A 22,315-nucleotide genomic window follows, 5' to 3' on the forward strand; every position below is an offset into this window, starting at 1 on the left:
AACTTATAATTATGATCAGTTTGCCCCTAAACATGAGCAAACCCCTGAAACACACTGGAAAGTCACGTTGGGAGAAGGGCAGAAACACGTAGCTCCATGAGCAAACAGATACCACAGGTGCTGACACTGCCTACTGCCTTTAGGTCAGCTCACAGTGCTCTACCCTATGTAGGCTCAGTATGGCTAGATCTCCTAGTAAACATCCAGAAAGGTTGTTACCATGTCCAAATAAAGCACCACATGTAGGAGGACTAAGGTAATTGAACTTGATAGGTGGCCACATTGAAAAGGAAGTCTACACTAGTCCAGTGTTGACACGTAGAAACAGATGCTAAAGTGCTGATTTATGGCATTTTGTATTTCTCCCAAGATCTTACCTTGTTTCTCACCTATTTTTGTGTGTGAATTCCTGCTGAATTCCCTTTATTATATTCTAAGACTTCACTTCATTTAGATTTTGTACACTTAGGATATAGTGATCTCCATCTTATTTTGTTTTAATAACCATGATTTTAAAATAAGCTCACATTATAAAATAAGAGAATATAATCTGATTGGTACATTGTCAATAATGTGAAATAATTTCACCAAATTGTACTATAAGAAATAGGGCAATCTTTCAATAACACTTAAGTAAAATGACACTCAATTTAGTAATCTATTATCTTTTTATTGAATTTTGAATAACTAACTATTATAAAATAAAAACATTTAAAATAGAGGGAGGGGTCCTGATCATCCCACCCAAGCTCACTCAAAGGTGGCCATTCTACACTGGGAGAGGCCCAGGTTACAACCCCTTCCTCTCCTCCACCCCTGTGCTCTGCCCATAAAGCAAAAGTGTCACTCTGAGAAATTGAATCACTGTCCTCACCACCTACTAGGGAGCAGTGGTTCAGAGATTTTGCCCAGGGGGACAGGCAAGCTATAAGAGCAAAGAACTTCCAAGTTCTGCCCATGACTTCATTAGAAACAGAATGCAGGGGAGCTAGGCCTAAAGACACTCTCAAAAGCAATAGATTTTGGTGGTAAGCAATTAATAGGAGACTGGTAGCTTCATGAGAGCAATAAGCTAAGCCATAAACAAGGTAGTTTACCAGAGAGAACCACAGAAAAATGGAGGCATGACGAACTCACCTGGTGTAGGAACAAACCTCAAAGACTGGTCGGACAAACCATCCTTGAAAAGCAGACCTACATTTAAACTGTGGAAAAGTTTATGTCCTAGGACTTTGTTGTAAGCAATAGAACAATCATGTAGCGATTAGTGGAGAGTAACATATGAGTTTGATACAAACAAAATAAGTCAACTAAGAGAGAGTGGAGGAGACAAGATAGTCAAGGAGAGCCCTGCCAAAGCCATGTGCTCGTGTCCAGGCCTGCACACTTAAAGGAACAACATCAGAGGCTTCACACATGCACACATGCACACACACACACACACACACACACACACACGCAGAAAGAGAGGTTACTTGTCATCAATTCAGAGAAGATAGTTTTCTTCTAAGAATTCCTATTTGTAACTTTGCAGGAATAACATTAATAAATAATAAGTTGTTAAAATGACATGAAAAATTAAAGAATTATAGGAAAAAATACACCAAATAACTCTCACTTGGAAAAATGTTAAATATTTTTAAAGATAATAGTGCAGGAAAAGCCTAAGCACCTTGCTCACCCGAGATAGCCAAAGACATCCCTGAGAGAAACCCATGAGGTGTTCAGGTAGGAACATCCCTGCAACAAGGGAAGTCCCAGATCCTGAGGTGTGCTGGAGGTGAGGAACCAGAGACCTCTCAGCAGTGAACCCCAACCCCACCATCCTCATGTTCAGTCTCATCAGTGTGAGTAGTCCTTTCAGTTCAGAGTAAAATTGCATTTTTAAGCTTCTCTGCAGAGACAAGGGAAAAGACTCCTTGGTGTAACTGGACTAGAAAGAGCCAATATCCATTTCTGGGCCCTCCAAAAGTGGGTGAGGAATGACTAAGTTTGGAGAAGTACTTAGAAAATTGGAGTAGAGGAACATTGTCCAGAATAGATCACATCCTGGGTCACAAATCAGGTCTCAACTGGTACCAAAAGACTGGATCATTCCCTGCTTATTTTCAGACCACAACGCTCTGAAACTAGAACTCAATCACAAGAGGAAACTTGGAAAGAACCCAAAAACATGGAGGCTAAAGAGCATCATACTAAAGAATGAATGGGTCAACCAGAAAATTAAAGAAGAATGGAAAAAATTCATGGAAACAAATGATAATGAAAACACAACTGTTCAAAATTTGTGGGACACAACAAAGGCAGTCCTGAGAGGAAAATATATAGCATACAAGCCTTTCTCAAGAAATAAGAAAGGTCTCAAGTATACAACCTAACCCTACACCTAACAGAGCTGGAGAAAGAACAACAAAGAGAGCCTAAACCCAGAAGAAGAGAAATAATAAAGATCAGAACAGAAATCAATGAAATAGAAACGAACAAACAAACAAAACCAAAAACAAAACAAAACAAAACAAACAAACAATAGAACAAATCAACAAAACTAGAAGCTAATTCTTTGAAAGAAAATAAAATTGATAAACCCTGGCCAAACTTATCAAAAAGAAAATAGAAAGGATCCAAATAAATAAAATCATGAATGAAAGAGGAGAGATCACAACCAACACCAAAGAAATACAAACAATTATAAGAACATATTATAAGCAACAATATGCCAGCAAATTTGACAATCTGGAAGAAGTGGATGCATTCCTAAAAACGTATAAACTACCAAAACTGAAAGAAAGAAATAGAAAACCTGAACAGATCCATAACCAGTAAGGAGATTGAAGCAGTCATCAAAAGTCTCCAAACAAACAAGAGCCCAGGGCCAGAGGGCTTCCCAAGGGAATTCTACCAAGCATTTAAAAAACAATTAATTTCTATCCTGCTGAAACTGTTCCAAAAAAATAGAAATGGAAGGAAAACTACCAAACTCATTTTATGAGGACAGCATTACCTTGATCCCAAAACTAGACAAAGACCCCATCAAAAAAGACAATTACAGACCAATATCTTTGATGAACACAGATGCGAAAATTCTCACCAAAATACTAGCCAATAGGATCCAACAGTACATTAAAAGGATTATTCACGGGGCACCTGGGTGGCTCAGTGGGTTAAAGCCTCTGCCTTCGGCCCAGGTCATGATGCCAGGATCCTGGGCTCGAGCCTCACATAGGGCTCTCTGCTCAGCGGGGAGCCTGCTTCCTCCTCTCTCTTTGCCTGCCTCTCTGCCTACTTGTGATCTGTCAAATAAATAAATAAATAAAATCTTTAAAAAAAAAAAAAAAGGATTATTCACCACGACCAAGTGGGATTTATTCCAGGGCTGCAAGGTTGGGTCAACATCTGCAAATCAATCAATGTAATACAATACATTAATAAAAGAAAGAACAAGAACCATATGATACTCTCAATAGATGCTGAAAAAGCATTTGACAGCATCATTTCTTGATCAAAACTCTTCGAAGTGTAGGGATAGAGGGCACACCTCAATATCATCAAAGCCATCTATGAAAAACCCACAGTGAATATAATTCTCAATGGAGAAAAACTGAGAGCTTTTCCGCTAATGTCGGGAACATGGCAGGCATGTCCATTATCACCACTGCTATTCAACATAGTACTAGAAGTCCTAGCCTCAGCAATCAGAGAACACAAAGAAATTAAAGGCATCCAAACCAGCAAAGAGGCAATCAAACTATCACTCTGCAGATGATATGATACTTTATGTGGAAAACCCAAAATACTCCACTCCAGATCTGCTAGAACTTGTACAGAAATTCAGTAAAGTGTCAGGCTATAAAGTCAATGCACAGAAATCAGATGCATTTCTCTACACCAACAATAAAACAGAGGTAAGAGAAATTAAGGGATCAATCCCATTTACAATTGCACACAAAACCATAAAACATAGGAATAAACCTAACCAAAAAGTCAAAGAGTCTGTACTCAGAAAACTATAAAGTACTCATGAAATAAATTGAGGAGGGCACAAAGAAATGGAAAAGTGTTCCATGCTCATGGATTGGAAGAACAAATATTGTGAAAATGTCTATGCTACCTAAAGCAATCTACACGTTTAATGCAATTCCTATCAAAGTACCATCTTTTTTTTTTCCCAAAGAAATAGAACAAATAATCTTAAAATTTACATGGAACCAGAAAAGACCTCGAATAGCTGGAGGAATGTTGAAAAAGAAAGCCAAATTTGGTGGCATCACAATTCCAGACTTCAAGCTCTATTACAAAGCTGTCTTCATCAAGACAGTATGGTACTGGCACAAAAACAGACACAAAGATCAGCAGAACAGAACAGAGAGGCCAGAAATACACCCTCAACTCTATGGTTAACTAATTTTTGACAAAGCAGGAGAGAATGTCCAATGGGAAAAAGTCTTTTCAACAAATGGTGCTGGGAAATTTGGACAGCCACATTCAGAAAAATGAAACTGGACCATTTCCTTATACCACACACAAAAATAGACTCCAAATGAATGAAAGACCTCAGTGTGAGAAAAGAATCCATCAAAATCCTTGATGAGAACCCAAGCAGTAACCTCTTTGACCTCAGCCTCAGCAACTTCTTCCTGGAAACATTGCCAAAGGCAAGGGAAGCAAGGGCAAAAATGAACTATTGGGACTTCATCAAGATCAAAAGTTTTTGCACAGCAAAGCAAACAGTCGACAAAACCAAAAGACAACTGATAGAATGGGAAAAGATATTTGCAAACAACATATCAGATTAAGGGTTAGTATGAAAAATCTATAACGAACTTATCAAACTCAACATCCAAAGTACAAAGAATCCAATCAAGAAATGGGCAGAGGACATGAACAGACATTTCTGCAAAGAAGACATCCAGATGGCCAACAGACACATAAAAAAGTGTCCATATCACTCGGCGTCAGGGAAATTGAAATCAAAACCACAATGAGATACCACCTCACACCAGTCAGAATGGCTAAAATTAACAAGTCAGGAAAAGACCAATGCTGGAGAGAATGCAGAGAAAGGGGAACCCTCCTACACTGCTGGTGGGAATGCAAGCTGGTGCAGCCACTCTGGAAAACAGCATGGAGGTTCCTCAAAAAGTTGAAAATAGAGCATGCAATCACACTGCTGGGTATTTACCCTAAATATACAAACGTAGTGATCCAAAGGGGCACGTGCACCCATATGTTTATAGCAGCAATGTCCACAATAACCAATCTATGGAAAAAACCTAGATGCCCATAAACAGATGAATGGATAAAGAAGATGTGATACACACACACACACACACACACACACACAGGAATGCTATGCAGCTATCAAAAGGAATGAAATCTTTCCATTCGCGATGACGTGGATGGAACTAGAGGGTATTATGATAAGCGAAAAAAGTCAATCAGAGAAAGACAATTATCATTTGATCTTCCTGATATGAGGAAGTGGAGAGGCAAAGTGGGGGGCTTGGGGGTAGGGAAGGAAAAAATGAAACAAGATGGGATCAGGAAGACAAACCATAAGAGACTCTTAATCTCACACAAAAAAAGCTGAGGGTTGCCTGGGGGAGGGGATTAGGGAGAGTGTGGTTGGGTTATGGACATTGGGGGAGATATGGGCTATGGTGAGTTCTGTGATATGTTAATAAAAAATTTTTAAAAAATTTAAAAAAAAAGAAAATTGGAGTAGAGATATGAAAACCAAAGCATGACCAGGTCAGCTTGTTAGGTAGATCAGGGATTAGGGTATCAGGTGACTTGTAGGGATCAGAGAGGTGTGGAGAAAAGGAAGCTGGCTTTGGTAGAAGTCTGTCTTGTCCTGTCTCCTCCTGCCCCTGCCTTCACCTAGGCAGACTTGGAGTGCAGGCATATTCCGGACCCCACTTGCTGACTAATCTGTCTGCAGTATACTGCTGCCCTCTAGACATTTTGGCTTGCTTCAGATGAGGAGCTCAGGTTGGGTGGGAAAAGCATGGGGCTAGGAGTGAAGCTTGAGGTTAGAGCTTGGTTAGTTAAAGTGAGATGCAAGAGTCAGCAGCATGGACATCCCCCCCCTGCCCCCCGGGAGCTGGCTAGAATTGCAAACTCTCACAACTCTCTCCAGACCCACCAAACCAAGATGTCAACAAGACCCACAGGTGATCCTGTGCACACTGAGACTCAGCAAGTCTGGAGCCATGACAGGATCTCAGATCCTGTAGATCAGTGATACCGCATATGCTAAAGCTGATAGCCACGTTCACTGTCCTTTCTGACAAATCTAAAGCAAAGTCTTAATATGGGAAATCTTTAAACCTCTATACATGTGATGGATAAGTAGGCAGACATGTTGGAACTCACAGGAAATATAATTGCCACACATTTATGTCACAATTTTATTCAATCCAGTTATATCCTTTCCACTCCTTAAATTAAATATTGCTACCCTCTAAGTGTGTAGAAGAAGAAGTAGAGTAAGTGGTGCTCCTTATCTGACATGGGGAGTAAATTCTGGCCCCAGAGTGAATTTACAGAGAGAGACCCCCATTCCAACTGCTAAAATTGGTGTATGACTGGTTCATGTCTCTAGCCATTGTCTACAAAAACTGCTTAGTGATAATTTGAAGGGCCTCACAGTTTTCTCAAGTGTAGTAAAGAACTGGCTGAATGGCTTAAACTGACTGTCCTAAGAGGGGGAGCTTGATTAAATGAGCTAGTACAGAAAATATATAAATGTCCCATCCTATATTCACAGCAGCTCTCCCACTCACTGCTATAAATACCTCACCAGTCCCTTTGGAGTTTGTGGACATGGATATGCTGCCATTTCCTTTGCTAATCTCTCATTGTTTGGGGGTCTGGCTAAGTGCCACAACGGAAAAGTTGCCATGCTTGTTGCTTTTTTACATGCATGCTTTCCACAAAGTAATTATTACTTCCTGGAGGGCTGAGGGGCTAACTAAATCTAACTTTAGCCAGAGATTTACTCGGATGGTTGTAGATTCTCTACATTTACTACTAAAAATTAGATGAAAGTTTTTTCCCTCCTATGTGTCCATCTCAAATATGGGGGATACTTTTGTACTTCATCTGCTTCTAATGAGATTCTCAACAAGAATGAGAGAAAAGTCATCTTTTTTGAGAGTTGTTACTTCCCTAGATGACAGAACACTCATTCTCAAATTAGTTTTGCTAGAAATGCTTCTCATATCTAAAGTAGGAACATTTTCTTGGATGTGGCTCTTAGCCAGGGAAGCTTTAGACTTTTCAAAATTATAATTGCCTCATTACACTAGAGTGTCCACGTTTTAGTGGTGAAAGAAATGACTGTTTAGCTTGGAAGACTTTTTAGGCCAGGAAGATAAAAGCCTGGGTGAGGAGTATGTGTGTGTGAGGGAGTAACAGTGGCCTTCAGAAGATGAAGTGTTAATGTACAGAGGATGGAGACCAGCTGCTTTTCATCTCCACAGAGAGCAGACCAGAGGAAATGGGCTCCCAGGCACCAGGAGAACTTAGGGTGGCTGTAAGTGAACATGTCATGATAGGGAGCGTCCATACTTGAGGAAGTGGAGCCAACAGGATTTCTAGAAGGAAACTGGAATGGCCTTGAAAATTGTTGTATGTAACGGCATAATTCCTGAATAATGATAGCTCCTAAATTCACCCTTAAAATATTTAATTTCAGGGCACATTATCATTGTCCTTTTCAACGACTCTCCCAACATGCCTACAACTTATAAATCACCATGCTGAGTGTAGTTTAGCCGCCTCTCCACTCTCTTGGTGCAGTGGAAGAAGTGGGGTCTCTGGAGCCAGAAGAATCTGGGTTTGATTTCAATTTTGCAATTCACTGCCTTTCTTATCTTGGCTCCATTATCTCTGAGTTTAATATCTTTATCTGTAAAATACCAACTTCCATAGATACATTTTTTCCCATTGAAGATGACATATGTAGGTTTCCTAATACAAGAGCTGGTACACAGTAAGCATTTGATGATAGCACTGGGTACCTGATATTATCTACAAGGACTGCATAGTACTTTATTGTGATACTATAAAGAATCTATTTCTATTTTACACTTAGGAAGTACAGACACTGAGGGGTTAATTAAGTTGCATAAGGATATAAAGCCAATAAGTTGAAGGCAATGATTCAGAGAACACATAAGTTGCATTTATTTATTTTTTATTTTATTTTATTTTTTTGACACCTTAATAGTTTATTACCAAAGAATGTGGGAAAATCCACCACTGCTGGTGGTTATATAAACTGAAGCAATATCTTCTCATATGTTGCATTTAAAAGCTGGTGCTCTTTTTACTAGACCACACTGTCTCATATTATAGGAAAAAAATTGAGGATAATGAGAATGCTTATCAACCTATATGCTTATTATTAAAATCCAAAGTTTTCAAAGTTCAGGCTCTCAGAAGGCTTAACAAATCTGGCCCACATACATTGTACTTGCCCTCTTCACTTTTTGTTGGTGGGGTAGGGGGTAAGCTGTCATCACTATGTTAGGAGACATATTAGTAAATTTGCTTGGAGGATCTCTCAAAAACTATGAACACCCTTTTCATTAAAGGGGATACATTGGATTTATTTTAGATCTGCAAGCTATTTTTCACCAATTTCTCTTATTTTATCCATTTATTCATTCAACAAACATTTGTTGATGTCTGTGTTCCAGATAATGTTTTGAGTACTGGGAATGTATGCTTGAACAATGCTCTGTCTGGTGAAAAATAAGGGTATCAATAAAAAATTAACAAAGATCCCAGAAAGAGCAAATTTGGAAAAGTACTTCAGAGTCAATAACATTTGAGCCAGGTCTTATGTGTTGCAGAAGAGCAGGTATCTAGTCGAAGACCTTGGTAAAAACACTAAAAGTGCTAAATGATTACTGAGCCATATTACAGAAAATCTTCATATCTCATGTACTGCAATTCAAACTCATGTTACCTTGATGAAAGTAAAATATTTTAAGGATGAATGAAGTTAGAATGGCAAGGATAAAGTGGAAATATATTATAACATTATTATTACTAATTGTTCACTAAGAAATTAAATCAATGAGCAGACATTTTTAGAAAATGATCCGTTTTAATTTTTGGAGACCAAGAAATGATTTGCCTGTAGATCTACACATGAGGGAAATGTGGGTAGATGTGGTTCCTGGGTTAGCTAAGCAGATAAATTTGAGAATGTTTAACTCACTCCCATTTGCCCTTGTAAGAAACTTCTACATATTAGGTGGCCTGGAAACTTACAGGTAATCACCTTGTAATATATATATATATATATATATATATATATATGTAAATATATATATATACACACTATACATATACTATATATATATATATACACTATACATATACTATATACATATACACACACGTATATGTATATATTTAAAAGTTTTCCTTTTTTTAGTCAAATGCACACCTTTTATATGTTGGCCAAAAATTTAAATATAACATACAGTGGAATGTGTGTGAACATTAAGAGAATAGTATTGGTATTTTAGGTCACTTACTAATGGTCTATAACTAATATCTTTGAGATACTAGTTCTGGCTTTTATTTGTTATCACAAGGACATTATTAGGGATGATAATAATTCTGCAAACTCTGAGTATACAAGAAGTGCTTAATGTTAGCAGGAACTATCTTCATAGTGGGTTCGGAGTTTGGATTCAAATATATTTTGGTAATTGTCACTAGGGTTATAATGTTAGCATTTTTACATATGAGTTAGTATCCAAGCATTTGGTAAACATGTGCTTGTATATAGAATGGCTGCTCGTACTATATTTTATGAAGTGTATCTCGGGCTTGGGTGGGGGCTAGTTCATAAAACTATAAATGGAAAACTTAACTTTGTATTATTTAGCCCTGCTCCCATCAAACCTATCCTTTCTTTTATATCACTAAATTTTCTTTCCAGGGCTTAATTTTCTGACTTGTCTAATTTCTCATAAATCCAGTTTTCCTGATCTTTTCATGCAGATTTTCTATTTTTTCCTCTTATGTTTCATTAAGTGGTATTTCTTTTAAAACTATGGGGCACCTGGGTGGCCCAGTAGGTTAAGCCTTTGCTTTTGGCTCAAGTCACAATCCCGGTGTCCTGGGATCGAGCCCCGCATCAGGCTCTCTGCTTGGCAGGGAGCCTGCCTCCCCCTCTCCCCCTACTTGTGTCAAATAAATAAAATCTTTAAAACAAAACAAAAACAAAAACCCTCAACTATTCCAGGGTCTACGTGATAATCACTCATTACAATGAGTGATTATAATTTGCATAGAGCAACCTAATAAAGTCATCATAAATAACAAGTTCTGAAAACTATTCTTGAGTATTAATATGAATATTTTAGCCCTCAGAGAGTGTAATTTTTTGTTAAATGTATATACTTAGAACTACAACTATTGTGATCTTTTTGAATGTGACAATATTATCTTAAGAGTAAAGAAAAAAATACTAGCACTATACTTTATTATAATCTAATACATAAAAATAACACGATGTTCATAAAAATGCTATTCACTTTTTTCTTATTAAGAAAAAACTTCTTTGTATAGCACTTTGGTACTAATCATGAAGTAAGTAAAGTCTCCAAAAATAGTATACAAACAATGGGTTTTAAATCAAAAATGTTTATTGTAAAAAAGGACCTTTAAAAATTGTTTTTTAAAAAAGAAACATTGATTTCACAAATCTTCAGGTTGTTTATAAGCATCAGCTATAGACAACATCTTTCATACAAAACTCATTCAATCATATAAAAATAAACACAAATTTACATTGACTCATCATCTATACAATTACTTTAAAAAGGCACTTGGAAGGGTGCTGTATGAATTGCATTTGTCATATGCATTTAAAATAGTTTAAGTACATTACTGAGTTTCTAAGAACCCTTTCTTGCACTTATTCCCATCTTTAATTAATTTTAGAAAATCATTAAAAGTTCGTTTAAAAGGTAAGACATAGAGCATGCACCAGGAATGTTCAAAGCCATTCTTTCCCTCCTCCCCCAGGGAGCATACTCTTTGCTGGCAAAAACAAAAACAAAAACAAAACACTCTCAATACATTCTCCTGTGTTTTGTTCCTGTTCTTTTTTTTTTTTCCTCTTTCTCTGTCTCTCTCTTAAAAATACAGTTTAAAGCATTACAGGTAATCAAAAAAGGCTTTAGTTCAAAAATGATAACCAGACATCAGACATGTAATGAAGTAAACTTGAAATACTTTATAAGGCACCTGAGATAGCGTCTGGCAAATTCTCTTCCTATAGGAAATTCTATTACAAACTCTATTACAAAAGCAATACTGTTCTTTTCAGTTGAAATGATTTGGCAGCAATGTAAATCTTTGCATTCTTTCTTAGTGAGAAAAGATGCAATGTGCTTTTTGCTTCATCTTTTGAAGAGAAAGATTCTTGTCTTTTATCCTCTCAATCTAGCTGTCAGTAAATATATAGTAATTTCAAACTTCACATGGAAAGGATTAACTTTGAACACATGGATTTCGTGCTCTTGCAGCTTTTAGTGTGTGTGTGTGTGTGTGTGTGTGTCTGCATGCGCCTGTTTGTGTGTGTGTGTGTGTGTGTGTGTGTGCGCACGCGCCTATACACATTATCTGGTCGGTAAGCACAAGAGAAAATGCCTTTGGACTTTTATTTGTCATTTGGAGTCGGAGTGAAGAAATGCATTCTGTTCGAGTAAACATTGATTGCGTAACTCAGTGTGCTACACAGCAGCCAGATTCCTCATGTTTGTGCAGAAGAGACATTCTGGAGAAGGTTTTGGAGCAGTTTTTGCACTGGTATTTCTTTACATCCGAGTGGGTCTGCAGGTGAGCCCTCAGATTTGACCTGTCTGCAAATGCTCTGTTGCAGTGAGGGCAAGAAAAAGGCTTCTCCCCTGGGGGTGGAGGTGGGGGTTGGAAAAGAAAGACAGTCAGTGTTTTTAGAGGAAACATAAAGTCAGATAAAGTTATTGTGAATAACAATCACACTTTGTAAAAAAAAAAAAACAAAAAACAAAAAACTTGATTAAAATTCCCCATAACAGATACTTATTTTCATATCTGGCCATTTAAGATAAATTTGAATATTGCATTAAAAAATCACACCAAGAATATTGTTACTGCTGCCACTCATGCAGAAATATTTCATGCAGTTCTAGGACTTTCACTTATTAAAGCTTTCTGCTTCAGCAGGTGCAGCTAATGTTGAGCTCCTCCCAACATTTCCTAATATTTCCCCTTTTCCCTCATTCTGTATTATGACTAAGGTTGGATAAATGCCTTGGCTCCCTGCAGTATGATTTTGTGCTAGGAATAAAATATTCAGCAGCAAAAATATATATATAATAAAACAGCAGAGAGTAAATTCAGTTCTAATTCTCTAACTTGCTATGGGGTGATAGATACCATGGCAAGAATGTAACCAACAGAAAACTATAGGTAAACCCTTCACACATCTCCAAGCCAGCTGATGAAGATAGCAACATCTGTGTTTGCTGAATATTGGGAGCAGTTTCACAGAACACACATTCAAGCACATCTTTCCTGATTTTCTAACTGATCTTTGAGACCAAACTTTCTGACTCTACTTTCCAAAGTCTAAATGCTGTTTGCAGTCTCGAACAGAGGCTGTTAACAAGAAATGGAGCACTCTGCTCTAACAAATTTTTGAGTCATCAGGAAGTAGCTATAAATGATCATCCATCATTAAAAAACACTGTGCCACTACTTAATGAAAATTCAACAGGCAGCCCAGAGCTTCATTCTATCAGACAGTCACATTCCTGTCTACATTTTTCTCTTACCAGTGTGAGTTCTAATGTGTCCTTGAAGTAACCAGGGTCTGGAAAACGCCTTGCCACAGATCTTGCAGACACAGGGTAAAGTGTGGGTCCGAATGTGCATCTTAAGGGCGCCCAGGCTCACATATTCCTTGTCACAGTATTTACAGCTGAAAGATTTCCTAGACTGGGCGTCACAGTGCAACTGCTTATGTTTGGCCAGCCCAGAAAAAGTTGAATAGGTTTTATTGCATAAATTGCACTGAAACTTTTCAGCTTCAATAGCATGGGGGTCTGAAAGCTTGGATTGTAGTCTTTCCTCTTCATCACTAATGGGGCTTTCTGAGCCACTGTGGTCCTTGGACGAAGTGTCAGATGGAGGAGGGGGACTCACTCGCCCCAAGGATGAGGGGTATCCAGAAAGAGGAGAGAGGCCATTGGGTAGTGGGGAGTGGAATGGAGCTGCTGTAGTCCACACGGTAATGGGGCTGTATGCTCCCGAGCTGAGGATCTCTGGTTGTGGTATGACAGGCATGGGGTAACTCTCATAGAGATATGGGGAAATAATCACTAGTGGAAAGAAAAGGAAAGAAAGGAAAGATTAAGGTAAAAAAAAATAACTTCGAAAACACACTAAGGAGCTACTTTGCAACACCCACACACAGGACTTTACAATGAAGTAAATAGACTCATTTAGGAAAGACACAGGCATTGGCAAAACATTCATTTCCACCCTTGCTGCTAAATACTTGTGCTTTAATGCACATCTATGCCTCCTGCATACATAGTGTGACAGGAGCTGTAACATGCTGTGCGGTGAAGGAGTGCAACCAAGTGGGTGCCTTCACAATCTGCACTGAGGAGGAAAAATTTATATATTATTTTAAAGATACAAAAAAAAAGTTGTTTTCCATTTTATGCATGGGTTATTTTCAGGTTCTTTGTAAGTACAAAGATACGTGTAGATCAAGCTGCTTTCTGAAGGAAAGGAACCTTATTACATGAAAAAAGCAGTAACTCAACATTTACGTACTGTGTTACTCATCCTCCATGTACTCACTATGCATGTATATACAAGCTTTAGAAAATGAAGTTGCAAGAGTTGAATGAAGTTTTCCTTGTCAGTTAGGAGCTCTAAAAGTTTTGAATTAAAACTTACCCGAAATTATCAAAATAATCTGAACTCTCTTTTAGGACACTGAAAAGAAAACAACTTTGGTTCTTTGGTAATAATATTTGAGTTGTACCACGTATTGATAGATTTATAGATATACAGAGAGATGGACAGGTAGATAGAGAGAATTTCCTTCTTTAAATTTTATTTATTTATTTATTTATTTATTTATTTATTTATTTATTTATTTATTTTTTTACCTGTGTGTGTGTCCAGTTCGCTGTAGTTAGGCTTTTTGGAGGCGTTGAAATGCTTCTTGACCAGGAAAGAGCGCGGCATCTTGCCGGCGAGTCCGGCGGGCGCCCGGCGCGGATAACGGTCCGGCGGGAGGACGCGGCCGGTCCCTAGAGCATCGCGGCCGGCGGGGCTCGGGCTGGGGCCGCGCTCAGGTGCGGCTGGCGGACGGGCCGGCGCCTCTGAAGTCGCCTGGCTTCTTTACGAACTGAGCCCGTTTTGGCTGGGAGGGTTTTTTTTTTCCTCTCTTTTGCAAGAAGGATCCAATCACAGAGGAGAGGTTCGGATTTCAGCTCCTCCCTCTGGGACAGCTGTGAACAGAGGAAGAATCTGTTGTCAGACTAAATTATTCTGGTTCAAAATGGGCTGTTCTTCGGGATTTCAGTGGAGAGGGAAAAAAGTGCTTAAGTATTTTCAAGAGAGGTAATTTTACTTCTTTAGCTTGCCAGTTATCCGTGCTCTCAGAGAGCTAGATAAGTCCTAGGAAGTGTGATTTCTAAAGCGGGCCTGGCTTCCAGATGTCGGGTAAAGCAAACGCAATGGGACAAAATGTTCGCTGGAGGAAGGAAAGGGTGTCCTACAAGATCCCAGGTCAGCCTCTGGTATTAATGAGAGCCTATATTTGGAAGTGGCATTCGGAGAGGTTTTACTTGTGCAGGGACTGAACAATTAACTCTTGGCTTTTGAAAAAGGTAGGTAGCAGCGTCAAGACAAAAGCCCCTGTGAGTGAGGAGGGCGCCCTCACAGTGGGGTTTCCCTGGTCTGCAAAAGAGGCTGAGCCACATGCCGTGAGTGTTCTGAATGCTGGGAATGCACTTCATGTCTTTAAAGGCTCAGCAAAGCCAGAGGCCGCACTTCCTCGTGGAAATTAAGTAATCATGTCACCATATTAGCTATGGTGGCTTGAAAGAAATGCTTTGTAGCCCATGAAAGACATGCTTATTGGAAGAACTGGGACACACCAAAGAAAGAACGCTACACAGAGAGAGGGGACAGTATGTAAACTGTCATTAAGATCCATGGAAAATGTATCTCTATCGTGTGTGTGTGTGTGTGTGTGTGTGTGTATGATATTTTATATATATAACACGTGTGTGTGTGTGTGTATATATATATACATATATATGTGTGTATACACACACACACACACACGTGTGTATATATATATATATACACACACACACAAAATGAATGGGCCTTAGAGACAATTATTACATTTCAAATATTTATCTGCTTTTATATGGTACTATTTTCTTCAGTATAAAGTCATCAAAATTCATCTCAGTATCTGCCAGTTTCCTGGATTGTATATTTAAAGAAAGGATGCCATTATGTCTACTGCCTGGTTAACGTTCTAAGGAGCAAGTCTAGTAACCAGCAAACATACTTTGATTTTTTTTTTTTTTGTATATGGTATTAAATCTAAAAATCCTCCAGGGTGGGTAATTTTAAAAGTAAAATTTCAATCATATTTTCAAGCATCTCAGACCATTACAGATTTTTCTCCCTACCTTTTGCTTAAAGACTGAGGAAAGAACAAATTGCAACAAGCACCCTCCTCTTGTTTCTAACAGGTGCTGGAAGAAAAAAGTGAAAAAGAAAATAACAGTGGTGAAGTCAAGACTTGTAAGAGGAAAATGCATTGTCAGGCTGCATAACTTCTTAATCTTGGGAGAGGAAAACAAGCTTGTGTGCTGGGGGGAGGGGAGAGGACCAAAGTGGGGACACTAAAAAGTTTCTGAGCCAATTTCAATGATTCTAATTTTTTTTCTTCCAACAGTCATAATTTAAATGCCAAAGAAATGAACTTAGATGAAACTTTATGTTAAAAGGCATAGTATTTGTAGCAGACAGGAAAATGTGAATATGCATTAGATTCATCTGCAAACTATAAACTAGAGTATAATTCAGGGCAAGTTTTCTGAGCTTGCTGCTTGCACCTGGTTTATTGGAACAGGATTCCTCCTTGCCCTTTCTGCTCCATTTCCTGCAAAAGACACATTTTGTTAGAAACATAATATAGTTGAGAAAAGGTAAATTGCTTGTATTTTTTCCTTTCACTCTATACTGTTAATTGACATTAGTTAAGAGTGTTAGAGAACATTTTGGTATTGATTTTTTGGTAGTTATGATACAAGATAACCTGCTGAAGTGTATATTTTTAAAATCCACTTAAAAAGTTTAACAATAATTCACTATGCTTGAAAAAAAATCTTGAATTTGGATTACAGATGCATAACCGAGCTGAGCTCCCCACCACATGTCCCAGGGGGGCTCATCACACATGATACAGATCACAGTCAGGACATGTTACCGCACCTACTGGGATGAGCAGATAGTGTTCAGGATCGTGTATGAGGCATGTCATTACACAGGTCTGCGTGGTAACTAGTCACACGTAGACCTGTGTGAGGTCTGGTCTGCTGTCAGAAGAGGGAGAGCCTGCACGCTGATAGCATGAGTCAGACTGCACAGGTGCTCTGCTCAGACACAGCAGAGGGCATTTGGCGCCAGAACAGTGTGGTAAAAACAGGGGAAGGGAAGTAAAATCCCCACCCAAAGTCCAGCTGCTAAGACTCTGCTAAGACAAGATGGAAGGTTCCTGTCCTGCAAGCCAGAGGGATGATATAGAGAAGCTAGCTTTGGTCGCTGGCTAAAAGATTGTGTTGCCAAGGGATAGAAATCTTTGTTGAGACAATGACACCAAGTTTAAAATATTCCATTTGGGCAAAACTAATTCCAGTGTGTTTTGCTATTGTAAGAAATTAAGTCTTAGGTTGACATAATTAGGCTCATTGGAATAGTGGGAAAAGATGTTTATCCTGAGATGTTAGTGTGTACACACCTCAGCTAGGGTGAAGTTGGTGGGCACAGGTCATACACAATACAGGAAGACACAGGCTCAGCCCTATCTCCTGACAGGTAAATGAGGTAGAGAGAAATGAGATAAGAAGGTAAATTACTTCCCATGGGCAGTTTCCAGGCTCATTGGCCTTGATTCCATCCGTGGTCAGCGTAATTCGGTTATTATGGGGAAGGTGAGGGCTTAAAAATAATCCTGCTGTGGAGTGCACTAGAAGGTCCCTCCCTTCATCGATCTTCTGTGGGGAACGTGGGATGTTAGAAGCCCATGCTGTCTAATTTCTGAATTGTCATGAATTTCATTAGGGTGTGACTTGAGGTGACTTATCTGACAGTCCCTTATTTCCTCTTTTTATCTGAAGCAGTTGATGAAGATAATTGGTGGAAAACTTTGTAAATTTATGTCCTGGGCCCTCGTGGGAGGGCCAGCCCTTCTCCACAGGCTCCCTTGCACTGATGCGATTTCTCCTGGAGACAGTCTTTTTCATGAAAGACATTATTCTTGCCTTGCCAGATAGGGAAATAAATTAGATTTATGAGGTTTGGAAATGCACCTCAGATTTATTTACTTTGCACAGAGATTTGTGTACATTTAGGTATGATGGTATGTAAAAATCAGTGCAGACTGACTACTTAGTTTAGTAAATGGGGTAAATCTAGCACGAGAAGAAACCATGGCTTGGCAGAGGCAGAAACTCCCATCTTGTGCTGGGCCCGGTCTCCTAAAATGAATGGCTTCTCTTTCTAGCTTTCATTGTGGCAGGATCGCCCTGGAGTGGGCAGGGGAGGAATTAACTCCCTTGAAAGATACGCAGTTATGGAATGTAATTAGTTTGTGATATTTGAAAAATATTGTAATACATTACTACTTTTTAAAGCTATTTACATAATAACAAAATGTTTATTATAAATGTTTATTATATGTAACTTTGAAGTGTGAATGACAAAGACATATCATCTCATGATTTGTATATATCTGTATTTGTATTTATTTCTTAATATATTTGTATTTATATTCCTAATTCATAATTTAATTCAACCTCAGATAAGATAAACCAATCTTTAAAAGAGAAGTATTTCCTTTAGTACGTTGGTTTGTCTATCCTTAAATTATGTTTAATATTTTTCCCTTGTCTCTTTTAGAATGATTTAGGAGCAACCATTTTCCAGTACAAAAGGGAAAATAATCAGAGTGAACATAAGAGTCTGCTTCTGTGTTCTGAGCTTCATAACAAGGAGACAGACCCCTTTTCTCTGGGGATGTGCATGAAACTCACATATACACTTGACATACATAAGTGTATCTACTCAGTGAAGTCAATAGAGCCAAATGTGAAGGTGTGTGCCCGTGTGTGTGTGTGTGTGTGTGTGAGAGAGTGAGAGAGAGAGGAGAATTGGGGTGAAAAACAATAGCAAAAATGATACCAGGATGTCCCTCTGCTGCTTAAGAATTTCTATTCTTTTGCAGGGCCACATTCACCAGGTTACTAGACATTAGTGTTGTGTATCTGTCTGGAGTTAGTTCTAATACTATTTGCTCAGTAAGTGTCAATCATATAGAATCACTAAATATTAAGATGATTTCTAACAGAAAACCCTGTTTAACATGGGACCAGCATTTTGATGAGATTTACTTTGTGTCATTTGTATTCAGAATCTTATTTCTAGTTATGGTTTTATAATCCCATTTCCCTTTGAGTGGCTTTATTAATCTCTTCAGTGTTCTATTTGTACCTTGTGGAAGGTGTTGGTGATCTTATTAAATGAGCAAGAAGACTGTTAAGGATGTTGACGTTATCTAGTTTATGAAACAACTCAGGGATATGTGGTTGCAAAGAGACACCTATTGGTCAACTTTGGAAAATACGTGGCTTTCTTTTTCTGTTATTCTTTTCCATAACTTTTTAATAAGGTCTGCCACCTTGTGGAAAATGGATGATTTGACTGGACTCAGAGCATTGAGTTGCTCTCACGTGGTAATTGGCACAGTTTCAGGGGTATGCCATTTAAATGCTGAATTTTTAATTTATTCTTAGTTACAAATGACTTCTATTTATAGAAACACAAATGATACCTTACAACAAATTACATTGGCCTTTCAAGATAGGTAAGTAAAGAAAATTTATGTTCTTCAATTTGTGTGGTTACAAAGAAAGAAATGGGCAAAAATAAAAGTGTTAGATTCAAAATTAGTAAGAATCGCCAGTGACTTATTCCCTATATCCTCATATGATCTCTACAAGGTAGAGTTTTGAAGGTGGGGAGCAAGGTGTTCCAGGAACATTCAAAATGAAGGTGATGGAGCCAAGGATATCTGCTCAGTGGGCCTGTCACCCTGTTGCTGGGCTCTGCCACACTACTGTGGTTTATTTTTTTATTTTTTATTTTTTATAAACATATATTTTTATCCCCAGCGGTACAGGTCTGTGAATCGCCAGGTTTACACACTTCACAGCACTCACCAAAGCACATACCCTCCCCAGTGTCCATAACCTCACTCCCCTTCTCCAAACCCCCCTCTCCCCAGCAACCCTCAGTTTGTTTTGTGAGATTAAGAGTCACTTATGGTTTGTCTCCCTCCCAATCACATCTTGTTTCATTGATTCTTCTCCTACCCACTTAAGCCCCCATGTTGCATCACCATGTCCTCATATCAGGGAGATCATATGAGAGTTGTCTTTCTCTGCTTGACTTATTTCGCTAAGCATGATACGCTCTAGTTCCATCCATGTTGTCGCAAATGGCAAGATTTCATTTCTTTTGATGGCTGCATAGTATTCCATTGTGTATATATACCACATCTTCTTGATCCATTCATCTGTTGATGGACATCTAGGTTCTTTAAATAGTTTGGCTATTGTGGACATTGCTGCTATAAACATTCAGGTGCACATGCCCCTTCGGATCACTACGTTTGTAACCTTAGGGTAAATACCCAGTAGTGCAATTGCTGGGTCATAGGGCAGTTCTATTTTCAACATTTTGAGGAACCTCCATGCTGTTTTCCAGAGTGGTTGCACCAGCTTGCATTCCCACCAACAGTGTAGGAGGGTTCCCCTTTCTCCGCATCCTCGCCAGCATCTGTCACTTCCTGACTTGTTGATTTTAGCCATTCTGACTGGTGTGAGGTGGTATCTCATTGTGGTATTGATTTGTATTTCCCTGATGCCGAGTGATATGGAGCACTTTTTCATGTGTCTGTTGGCCATCTGGATGTCTTCTTTGCAGAAATGTCTGTTCATGTCCTCTGCCCATTTCTTGATTGGATTATTTGTTCTTTGGGCGTTGAGTTTGCTAAGTTCCTTATAGATTTTGGACACTAGTCCTTTATCTGATATGTCGATTGCAAATATCTTCTCCCATTCTGTCAGTTGTCTTTTGATTTTGTTAACTGTTTCCTTTGCTGTGCAAAAGCTTTTGATCTTGATGAAATCCCAATAGTTCATTTTTGCCCTTGTTTCCCTTGCCTTTGGCGTTGTTCCTAGGAAGATGTTGCTGAGACTGAGGTGGAAGAGGTTGTTGCCTGTGTTCTCCTCAAGGATTTTGATGGATTCCTTTCGCACATTGAGGTCCTTCATCCATTTGGTGTCTATTTTTGTGTGTGGTGTAAGGAAATGGTCCAATTTCATTTTTCTGCATGTGGCTGTACAATTTTCCCAACACCATTTATTGAAGAGGCTGTCTTTTTTCCATTGGACATTCTTTCCTGCTTTGTCGAAGATGAGTTGACCATAGAGTTGAGGGTCTATTTCTGGGCTCTCTATTCTGTTCCATTGATCTATGTGTCTGTTTTTGTGCCAGTACCATGCTGTCTTGATGATGACAGCTTTGTAATAGAGCTTGAAGTCCGGAATTGTGATGCCACCAACGTTGGCTTTCTTTTTCAATATCCCTTTGGCTATTCGAGGTCTTTTCTGGTTCCATATAAATTTTAGAATTATTTGTTCCATTTCTTTGAAAAAGATGGATGGTACTTTGATAGGAATTGCATTAAATGTGTAGATTTTTTTAGGTAGCATAGACATTTTCACAATATTTATTCTTCCAATCCAGGAGCATGGAACATTTTTCCATTTCTTTGTGTCTTCCTCAATTCCTTTCATGAGTACTTTATAGTTTTCTGAGTATAGATTCTGTGCCTCTTTGGTTTGGTTCATTCCTAGGTATCTTATGGTTTTGGGTGCAATTGTAAATGGGATTGACTCCTTAATTTCTCTTTCGTCTGTCTTGTTGTTGGTGTAGAGAAATGCAACTGATTTCTGTGCATTGATTTTATATCCTGACACTTTACTGAATTCCTGTACAAGTTCTAGCAGTTTTGGAGTGGAGTCTTTTGGGTTTTCCACATATAGTATCATATCATCTGCGAAGAGTGATAATTTGACTTCTTCTTTGCCGATTTGGATGTCTTTAATTTCCTTTTGTTGTCTGATTGCTGAGGCTAGGACTTCTAGTACTATGTTGAATAGCAGTGGTGATAATGGACATCCCTGCCGTGTTTCTGACCTTGGCTGAAAAGCTTTTAGTTTTTCTCCATTGAGAATGATATTTGCGGTGGGTTTTTCATAGATGGCTTTGATGATATTGAGGTATGTGCCCTCTATCCCTACACTTTGAAGAGTTTTGATCAGGAAGGGATGCTGTACTTTATCAAATGCTTTTTCAGCATCTATTGAGAGTATCATATGGTTCTTGTTCTTTCTTTTATTGATGTGTTGTATCATATTGACTGATTTGCGGATGTTGAACCAACCTTGTAGCCCTGGAATAAATCCCACTTGGTTGTGGTGAATAATACTTTTAATGTACTGTTGAATCCTACTGGCTAGTATTTTGGTGAGAATTTTCGCATCTGTGTTCATCAAGGATATTGGTCTATAGCTCTCTTTTTTGATGGGATCCTTGTCTGGTTTTGGGATCAAGGTGATGCTGGCCTCATAAAATGAGTTTGGAAGTTTTCCTTCCATTTCTATTTTTTGGGAACAGTTTCAGGAGAATAGGGATTAGTTCTTCTTTAAATGTTTGGTAGAATTCCCCTGGGAAGCCATCTGGCCCTGGGCTTTTGTTTGTTTGAAGATTTTTAATGACTGTTTCAATCTCCTTACTGGTTATGTGTCTGTTCAGGCTTTCTATTTCTTCCTGGTTCAGTTGTGGTAGTTTATATGTTTCTAGGAATGCATCCATTTCTTCCAGATTGTCAAATTTGTTGGCGTAGAGTTGCTCA

General features: G+C 38.6%; 1 protein-coding gene across 1 annotated transcript; it reads right to left on the bottom strand.

Moving 5' to 3' along the window:
• Nucleotides 1-11,131: 11,131 nt before the first annotated feature.
• Nucleotides 11,132-14,455, bottom strand: SNAI2 (snail family transcriptional repressor 2). The gene is made up of 3 exons (XM_032316611.1): nucleotides 14,196-14,455; nucleotides 12,846-13,391; nucleotides 11,132-11,936 (listed from the first exon to the last, which is right to left on the bottom strand). The coding sequence occupies exons 1-3, from the start codon at nucleotides 14,272-14,274 to the stop codon at nucleotides 11,755-11,757; spliced, it is 807 nt and encodes a 268-aa protein (XP_032172502.1). The 5' UTR covers nucleotides 14,275-14,455; the 3' UTR covers nucleotides 11,132-11,754.
• Nucleotides 14,456-22,315: the final 7,860 nt, after the last annotated feature.

This window comes from Mustela erminea, chromosome 16, assembly GCF_009829155.1.
Source record: "Mustela erminea isolate mMusErm1 chromosome 16, mMusErm1.Pri, whole genome shotgun sequence".
NCBI lineage: Eukaryota > Metazoa > Chordata > Mammalia > Carnivora > Mustelidae > Mustela > Mustela erminea.

Bases quoted from the DNA above. Each gene is read 5' to 3' on its own strand.
- SNAI2 (XM_032316611.1), bottom strand. From the start codon at position 14,274: ATGCCGCGCTCTTTCCTGGTCAAGAAGCATTTCAACGCCTCCAAAAAG. The intron at 13,392-14,195 runs GTAAAAAAATAA...TCTTTCCACTAG, and splicing joins CGAACTGGACACACACACAG to TGATTATTTCCCCATATCTC. The intron at 11,937-12,845 runs GTAAGAGAAAAA...CTCCACCCCCAG, and splicing joins ACACATTAGAACTCACACTG to GGGAGAAGCCTTTTTCTTGC.